At 37.7% G+C, this 9829-nt stretch overlaps 1 protein-coding gene across 3 annotated transcripts in view; it reads right to left on the minus strand.

Moving 5' to 3' along the window:
- Positions 1–3357: 3357 nt before the first annotated feature.
- Positions 3358–9829, minus strand: part of LOC148939426 (cyclin-dependent kinase 4-like) — a 70429-nt gene continuing 63957 nt past the window's right edge. For all 3 annotated transcript variants that reach the window (XM_089106743.1, XM_089106745.1, XM_089106744.1), the window contains exons 7-8: positions 8010–8148; positions 3358–6091 (exon numbers count right to left, since the gene is read on the minus strand). In XM_089106743.1, the coding sequence (XP_088962869.1) occupies positions 5987–6091; positions 8010–8148 (244 nt within the window). In that variant the 3' untranslated portion in view covers positions 3358–5986. The remainder of the gene's footprint in view (positions 6092–8009; positions 8149–9829) is intronic.

A 9829-nucleotide genomic window follows, 5' to 3' on the forward strand; every position in this document is an offset into this window, starting at 1 on the left:
GGTGAATGTTTTAGAAGGCAGATTAAGACAGCGATCCGAGTCAGTCATAGATTTTCCGTTGGGGTGCATTAATCGTTTGTGAGTCATTGTTAATGTATGTTTTAGTGTTTGTGATTACAACTCTTTTTAATATGTATATTTTTTTTTTGTCGTACTCCTCAAGTGCATTTCTGTTTGTATAGAGGGTTCAAATAAATTATTATTATTATTATAGAGAGGTGAGTAGCACTAAGAGAGGTAGTAACGACTGCCAAAGTTAACTGGTTTCAGTTCCATTAGACATGGAGAAGATATAGAGAGGCGAGTAAGCCTAAGAGAGATAGTAAAGGCTGTCACAAGTAACCGATTTCAGTTCCATTTGACATAGACTTACTTGACTTACTTTAAGCCTCCTGCCGAGGGTTCGGCGTAGAGAACGATGAGACCAGGTGCCTCCAGTTTGACCTATAGCCTGCCAGGCTCGCAGCTTCTTCCACCGGGATGTGGGCTTGGGTGAGGAATTCATCGGCTTTGTCTTTCCACCTGGTGGGGGTAGCGTCCTCTGGGTCGCTTCCATCCGTGCAGGGTGGGGTCGAAGTCGAATGCGACCCGTGGTGGGGCGTCACGAGACATGCGAAGGAGGTGGCCGTACCACCGAACAGTACGCTGAGTAATCTGCGTCTAGAAAGGAATTTGTGTCGTACGTAACAGGAGGGTCTGGTTGCTAACGAAGTCAGTCCAGTAAAGTCCCTCGATTCTTCGGAGATGTTTCGTCTGTGCGACATCGACGGCGCTGAGGATATATTTTGCAGCTAGCCACGTCTCCGCTCCATACAGCAGAACGGTGCTGACTGGAGCATTTAAATGCGCATTTTGGTAAAGCGGCTTATGTTTTGCTTACGCCAGATGCTGCTAAGCCTCCCAACAAGTGCTGACGCTTTTGCTATTCGGGATGTAAGCTCTTTTGTGATCAAGCCATCATTCGACAGAATAGATCCCAGGTAAGTGAAGTCTTCAACCATATCTACTCGGTTACTTCCGACGTTGACTTCCTATAACACTAGAACGGGACGTGGGGGGCTCAAGGAGCATAACTTTGGTTTTCTGCCAGTTAATCTTCGGTCCAACTTTCGAGGCTTCTTCTGAGAGCACCTGGAGAACTTTGGTGACCTTTTCGTCTGTGTCCGCAGCTAGCGCTATGTCGTCGGCGAAGTCAGCATCAGAGAAAAGCCGGTCTCCGAACTGAAGGCGATTCGTCGTGCTGGTCATAACATGGTCTATGACGCAGTTGGAAAGCTCGGGAAAAGTGGCACAACCTTGCCGGACGCCAGTCTTCGCCGAGAATGTAGGACTGCGTCTTCCATTGACTTGCACGCAGCTTTCCGTATCCTCATACAGCTTTTAAAAAAGTGAGCAATATTTCTTGGGTTGACCCGTAGTTCTTAGTATCGGCCAAAAGTGAACGGCGATCAACAGAATCGAAGGCAGCCTTAAAGTCCACGAATGCGATGTACGCTTTTCGGTGGAACTCTCGCGTCTTCTCGATCAACTGGCACATAGTGAAAATTTGCTCCGTCGTCGACCTGCCGGGCATGAAACCGGCTTGGTGGACTCTTCTCTTTCTACACAAAAAGGTGGAACACCTGTCAAGGAGTGACATGGCAAAGAGTTTACCAGGAACGGAGATCCCACGTGATCCCACGTGAAGCGTGATCCCACGATAGTTGGAGCAGATTTGACGGCTGCCCTTACGCTATCAGAGCGGCAATATGATGTCAGTACGCCAGTCATTCGGTATGCTTTCCGTCGTCCATACAGCTGAGAAGATGAGCTGGAGCCACAGAATCATCACTGCACCCCCGTACTTAAAGAGTTCTGCAGAAATACCACAGACGCCGGGGGCTCGATTATTATTTAACCGTTTTACAGAATTTTGGACCTCAGAGGTGGTAAATGGTTGCGATACGAGGTCGGAAGTAGCCTCGGGTGTGACCATGGCTGCTTTAATCAACTCTGGGTCGGGATGAGCAACTGCTTTGGCGTCCAGAATCATTGAGAAGTGACTGCTCCAGGCGGGGAGTTGGCCTGCATCGTCATCCAGCATGCTTTTGTTAGCACACAAAACACGGCTCACGGTGGAAGTCTTCCCTTCCGTCAGCTCGCGGAGGTGTTTGTACAGGGAGCAGGTGTCTCCTTTCCTTGAAGCCTCTTCAAGATCGCTGGCTTTCTTTTCAACAACGGTCTTCCTATCACTGTGCAGTAGGCTATTGCGCAGGCCATTGAGTCATGTGTACTCTGGCACATTCTTTGCTAAGCGGGCCTTCCGGCGCAGCTCGATCACAGACGGAGTCTCCTGGGATATCCAGGGTTTATTATTGTGTCTGCTGCGGCCAATGGTACTTCCAGCAGAATCGGGTATATTATCTTCGAAAGACTTCCATGCTACTTCAGGGTCGTCCAGAACTTGGAGGCAGTAAACCGGTTAGAGATATCGAGAGCATACTTCTGTTGCATCTCAGATGTAGCCAAACTACTCACATCGAGCTTGGGAAGCCGTCTTTCTTGTCGTTGTGCTCTCAGGCGTAGTCTCAGTGTGGCGACTATTATCCTATGGTCTGTGTTTCTAAGCTCGGCCGACCTATAAGTCCGGCAATAGTCGTTAGTAACGACTTTCAAAGTTAACTGATTTCAGTTCCATCAGATATAGAGGTGAGTAGCCCTAAATGAGGTAGCAACGACTGTCAAAGATAAATGATTTCAGTTCCATTAGACATGGAAAGGGGAGAGAAAGGCGAGTAAACCTAAAAGAGGTAGTAACGACTGTCAAAGTTAACTGATTTCAGTTCCATTAGACATAGAGAGATGAGTAACCCTAAGAGAGGTAGCAACGACTGTCAAAGTTAACTGATTTCAGTTCCATTAGATATAGAGATGAGTAGCCCTAAGAGAGGTAGCAACGATTGTCAAAGTTAACTGATTTCAGTTCCAATAGACATGGAGAGGGGAGAGAGAAAAGCGAGTAAACCTAAAAGAGGTAGTAACGACTGTGAAAGTTAACTTATTTCAGTTCCATTAGACATATTCCACGATTTCAGTTCCATTAGACATAGAGAGATGAGTAACCCTAAGAGAGGTAGCAACGACTGTCAAAGTTAACTGATTTCAGTTCCATAAGACGTGCAGAGGGGAAAGAGAGGCGAGTAAACCTAAAAGAGGTAGTAACGACTGTCAAAGATAACTGATTTCAGTTCCATTAGACGTAGAGAGATGATTAACCCTAAGAGAGGTAATAACGACTGTCAAAGTTAACTGATTTTAGTTCAATTAGACAAAAGAGGTTATTCCTAATCGTATTACATTTTCATATTCTGTAAGGTATAGGAACAAATCCTTTATTTGAAAAAAAAACTTTAAAATCTACAAAAATGATAAAAGATACACGGTCGAAGAACTAAGCTACCTACTGTACTAAGAGTTAATCGTAGTCAAGATACTATTATTTTTGGTTATAAACGTTTTTTAAACCTCCTCCCTCTCTTTTTTCCCTAATAAATACTAAAGTATTTTTCTTTTTATTATTGGTCATTCTAGGATGCTCTTTTATTAATCACAAAATTTAAAAAAGTAAAAAAAAGAATCAGCTGTGGCTAATATAAATAGGAGATACGCCTAAAGAAGATGTTTCTCATATACATTAGTTTAAATGACTCATTTTTAAGTTTGACTTGGTCAATAGAATAGAACCCAAATGGATGATACAAGATAAGAGAAATAGTTTAATATACACGAATGAGATAAATAGATTTACAAAATGCTTATTTTAAAAGTTATAGTTTCTTAAAATATGGCCTTTAAGCTTAGAAGGTAGCCTTCTCCCCCCTTCCACACCACATTTCTGCTCCAGAGGGCCTCCTTTTGGATAAATTGAAAAAAAGTACCCTAAAAGAACTTCTTGGCATTCTGTTTCTATTCTACTGTTTCGTTTTTTATTTGTTATTAACTAAAAAATCAAATTTTTCCTTGCCCTTAATCAAAATCTGCTAAAATAATAATAGATAATAAAAGTAATTGATTATGTTGACCTACAAGTTAAAACAGGCACAGCAACTTTCATGAGCACTAAAGTTATCACTCAAACAGAAAACAAAGTCCAAAGTAAATAAATTAAGAAAAACCACACATGGATGGGCAATAAACACAAATGTCACACACATTTTTTAAGCTGAAACTAGTAGAAGTAAAACAGGTCTCCAAAATATAGTGTAGAAAAACGTGGGATAATAACTCACTATGCAGTCTGTTTTATTTTACTATCGTGCGAAGTGAAAGACAGTTTTGAAACCGATTTTCACGTAATAAGTATTTTGATGATGATCCTTCTTTGTTTATTTATGAATTGGCAAAGCCAGTCGCTAATTTGAAAACAACCACGTGATGTTATACAGCGAGTAAGGGCTTCTTTTGAGTACCTTTATAATCAGAGTCAGTTGGTTATCGAATACGTTTTTTTTCTTATTTTAATATAGGTAGAATTTTGTGTTTGGGACTAATTTTTTTTCTCCAGTCCTCACGAAGAGTATTAACCACGTTTTCATCTATTCCAGCGGTCCGACGGGCTCTTTGGATAGTTAATGCATATTATGTTAGTAATTCTAAATTACTCCAAAAGTAAGGTATTTCTTTTGTTTACCTGGCCAAGGCCATAATAATTATTTCCGCTTTCTTTCGTTCGTACTGATCAACTAAAACAACCAAGCGATGCTAATTAGTTGGTAATTTTCAAAAGGTTTTAGGTGAAATGCAATTTTTCTATTCAAGAATAAGTCAGTCGCCTACTTTTTAATTTTACCAAACAGTCCTTCAGAGGAGAATCTAGTCTTTTTTATGCTGTCCAATGAGAGAAAAAATAGAGTGCTACCTAATCACAGTTTTGCGGTTAATTATGGCTTAGGCCATAGTAATTATTTCCGCTTTCTTTTCTTCGTACTTACCAACTAAAACAACCAAGCGATGCTGCTACGCAAATTCCAGCTAATATATTATATTGAAAACGAGATTCTCTGAAGTTTCCCATAAGTAGCTCTTATTTGGTTGGTAATTTTCAAAAGGTTTTAGGTGAAGAGCGATTTTTCTATTCAAGAATAAGTCAGTTACCTCCTTTTAATTTTACCAAACATTCCTTCAGAGGAGAATCTAGTCTTTTTTTATGCTGTCGAATGAGAGAAAAATAGAATATTACCTAATTACAGTTTTGCGGTTAATTATTCCATTTCATTCCATTTTTTTTATTTCATTGGATAACAGTTGGTTAATAGTGCCCGTGGTATGTCCTTTATCTGAATCCTTTTAACATTAAAAAGCACATTCTATGAAGTGAAAGAGCTAAAATCTAGCTGTTTGAAAAACAATAGGGGAGATTTGAGTAGTGTGACGGAAATTTACTTTAGGCAACCGGTCCCTAATATCCTATCAACTGTGCAGGTAGTACAGGTACTCTATCTAGTGAAAAATATCTAAAGAGCTATTAGCTATTGATTTGTAATTATTATAGAATGTTGGAGGGAAGGTTATGATCAGCGATGAGCCAATCATCCTTTAGTAAAAGAACTGAAGTTTAGCTGGTATTGTTAGAATCAGTGGCAAACCTCCAAGGTCAGCAGTGATTCGAATTGTTTTGGTCTACCTTACATTCTATAAGACAAGCTAGGTCAAATCTATTTTTTTGTAAAAAGAGAATTTTAAGCCAAGAGCTTTAAAAAATTTTCCATAAAAATTTTTAGTTTTTTACATATTATTTTAGACTCAGCCTGTGATTTAGGCGGCGATTGGAGGGAACCACTCTAAGTATGTGTCTCAAACCACATAAAAAAGTCGCGTGAACAGAGAAATATTATGATACATTACACATTATTTTCTTTCCCAAGAAAATGAGTCTTTTCGAGTTGCATCAGTTTTAAAAAACATACACGACAACATACAGTACAATTACATACTCGAATCTTCTTTTTCATCTGTCTACTTGTGAAGGGGATTTAGCAATATCACTAAAATATGGATGGACTAATGCATCTTTGGCAAGGATTCGATTCTCTGGGATAAAAAGGAGCATTTCCTAGAAAAAAGCAGAGCATTAAAGATGAGAGCATTCCCTAATTCTAAATAAAAATGATGAAAAAAGACCGTGTTATTTATATGACGATGATCAAATCAGCATTGCTCTAACTAAACGGTCCAACCGCATAACTTTTTGAACGTCAAATGATTGACGGTTGCATATTTATTTGAACTAATAAATATTTACTAGAAGTTGAAAAAAAATTAAAATGGAACTTACGCAGAAGAAGGGAGACTTTTGGGCCGTGGCTCCGAGTTTTAAGATTTCACTATTTCCTCGATTTCTTACTATATGCATAATATAATTCATTCCAAAATAAATTCTAGAGTAATTGCTATTAAAAAAAAGTTCATCAATCATAATTTGTAGAGAACATCAAGACCGACCATATGCAGAGGTCATAAAATCGTGCTAGAATTATTCCACGATACAACATGCCCACCTGCATTATTCCCACCGAGTCAGTCTGCAGTTTGGACTTAGATAATATGTACAGGGAGTCAGGACTTCCTTAGTCTTTTTTGGTGCATTTTTTGCACCGAATCACCGAAATTTTTTAGCCTGGACTTATATAAACTTTGCACCAAGTAAAAACAAATTCGTTATTCAGGATAAAACTCGTTTTTGCACCGAGTCTTCAAAATTTATTACAGACGACTTCAAGGATTATCAACTAATTATTTAGGAGTATCAACCATAAATTATTTAGGAGCATTCCCTCAATAGTTCACATGAGGTTGCGACTCAAAATGCGTATTAAATTTTAATGGGTGTTAATTAAGAAAGAGGTGGGGTGCGGGAGGCGTAACAGGCGCCAAATTTTAACTTTGGGTCATCCAGCCATACATATTGAAAATCCTTGTATGATTCCAATTTCGACAAGGTGAGAGGCGTTCGCCTTCCATTAAAATGTATCTTTGAAGCTCTTGCTTTATATGGGCTTTTACCATAATCTGGGACCCATGTCCCTAAGACTACAAGGATCTTATTATATTTTAAAACATTTTTGGCTGGAGGTGCGTTGGGCCTTTCAGTCATTCGGATTAAAATGACTACCTTACAGTTTGAACCCGACGTAATGTGGGGTGCCCCGGGCATAAGGGGCGCTTAGATAAATCCCGTTAACATCTGATCGATATTTTTTTTCTCTCATAGTCACTATAAATTTTACTATACAATCGAAACAGCCTTTCTCTAAGTTTTTACGACCATCGGATCCATAATAAAGGGTCGAGGAAAAAGAAGTAATACATGGGAGACATAACAATTTTTCCTAAGCCCAAAGTATTGCGTTGACCATGATACACATTATTTCTATGATCTGAGAACATTATTGGGCACTTGACTAATAGTATCTTCTTTTGTGTTTCTTGTCTGTGATCGACCTATTCTCTCCCTTTCTTTTTCTTCATTTTACTTTTTGAGCTCCAAATTCGTTTCACCATCTTGGGCAGCCATCTAATGAAAATGCCATTCCGCCACCTTAATGCTTTGAGTTTATATACAATTTATATGTAGTGTTTGCTACTCTAAACTTCACAGGAAAAAAACAAATTTTTAGAATTTTGTAGGAAAAGATTTTTTGAGGATTTAAACGGGTATTTGTTTGACATTTTTTAGTTAAATTGTAGGATTCGCATAATTGGCTTCACTCTAGTTCATAGTCCAGAAGGTATTATCAGATAGCCTTTCAGCTACTAGCAATAAAACCTTTCTTCGCCTGTGGAAAGAGCGTATGATGACCCAATAAAGAAATCTAATCTTTCCTGTTCATTGTCTCCCAAAAGTGGACTGAGCAGTATTATGCAAATCAGCATTGAGAGCAATTGCTGTTCAAGTGTAAGTAATCTCTTTTTTTTTACAACAACTAAAAGTACGTAACAAACAATAGTTTCGAATAACAAGCCGATCTTACCTCGATGAGGGCAAGGCCGAGAGAATCTAATTCTGCCTCTAATAGTTTCCTAAGCTGCGATCCGGCAAATCGAGGAAAGGCACCAATTGGTATAGAAATATCCTCAGGCCATTCGCCAAGACTAGGAGTGCCAGTAATCCTAAAATAATTTGCTAAGTTTATTTGTTTGGTACTTATTAGCTTTAACTTCAGGTGAACAAGTGACAAGTGAGAACTAATGTAAAAACGAATATGTATCCATAATATCTAAAATAAAACACAGAAACACCAGCACAAAATGAACCTAAACAAATTTCTTGTTTTTTGTCCCTTCTGGCAGACCCGATGTATTATTTAATTATGTAGGAGAAAGTATAGTCGTGCCAAAAAATAAAACAGGACAAAAAAAAGATGTATTAACTACTTTGCCTTATATAAACTAACCAAGTACACACAGACTGAGGCGTCAATATTCAAATGTTTTCAAATGTTTTTTGGGGGACTGGGCAATGGATTTTACCGACTAGTTGGTCATTTCATCGACTGATTTGGGTGATAATACTAATAAAATTACTTCATTTCAAGCTTTTAACCAACTGAGACTAAATTTCTCTCATTGATTTTAAACCACATGTTTCCATCAGTCCATTTACCAAATAAATAAAAAACTGGGCCACTAAAATAGAGGCACTACTCGCAATTATTTTACCAACTGGCTGAAAACTCTGGGAAGGGGGCCTCCTTCCCCGTACATGGAGACCATGAATACAGAAAAAATTTTGGGCTGCTTGGGCTACATTATTGCACAAAACACTAGTATTCTAGATCTTTTTTTTTTTTAAGTTTGTTCATCTTAGTTAAAAATGTCAGTAGTTAATCTACCTCATTTTTTAACAACAAAACAATATCCTATGGCAGATCCAGGATTTTGGTAAAGGGGGAGGGAGGTTACTTAGAACTTTAAAGACCTTTTCTATTTTTGAGCGTCATATTTGTAAAAATAAGTGATAACTCAACCGAATCCAGTGTGTGATCGTCCCCCCCCCGTTCTCTTTGATTCGCCCCTGGCCGTATCTCACATAGAAAAATGTAAGTAACTAAAAGAAAAATTAATATCTTAAGTCGATATGGTACATGGCTACATTAAGCTACCGAAGCCATTGCCATATGGTACCAAGTCACAGAAATATATATATATATATATATATATATATATATATATATATATATATATATATATATATATATATATATATATATATATATATATATATATATATATATATATATATATATAGTATATATATATATATATATATATATATATATATATATATATATATATATATATATATATATATATATATATATATATATATATATATATATATATATATATATATATATATATATATATATATATATATATATATATATATATATATATATATATATATATATATATATATATATATATTAGTTTTCTCTTTTTTAATGAACGGAGTCCATAGCTTAAGAATACTTCCACTGTACCACTCACGAGAGAGTGGACGTTGAACTAATAAATCAAACTAAAAACAAATTTTCGCAAATGCAAATGCAGAGCAACGTTAAAACGTAAAACGATCGAAACTTATTCTACACACATGCTTTAGATTATCTCAGTATATAGGGTTTGTCCGGAAAGTAATAGGACTGATTTTCTTCCGCCACGACTGTGCTTCGGAGCGTGCGCGCGCCGTTTGGATTCGGTAGAGGGTGTGCCTAGCTAACGAACGAGCGGCTGGTCAGCTGGGATGCCAAAAGGACACTTTTAGTGCCTTTTGGACACTTTTTCACTC

This window comes from Artemia sp. Qi Xiang Cuo, chromosome 21, assembly GCF_049724085.1.
Source record: "Artemia sp. Qi Xiang Cuo chromosome 21, ASM4972408v1, whole genome shotgun sequence".
Classification (NCBI taxonomy): Eukaryota; Metazoa; Arthropoda; class Branchiopoda; order Anostraca; family Artemiidae; genus Artemia; species Artemia sp. Qi Xiang Cuo.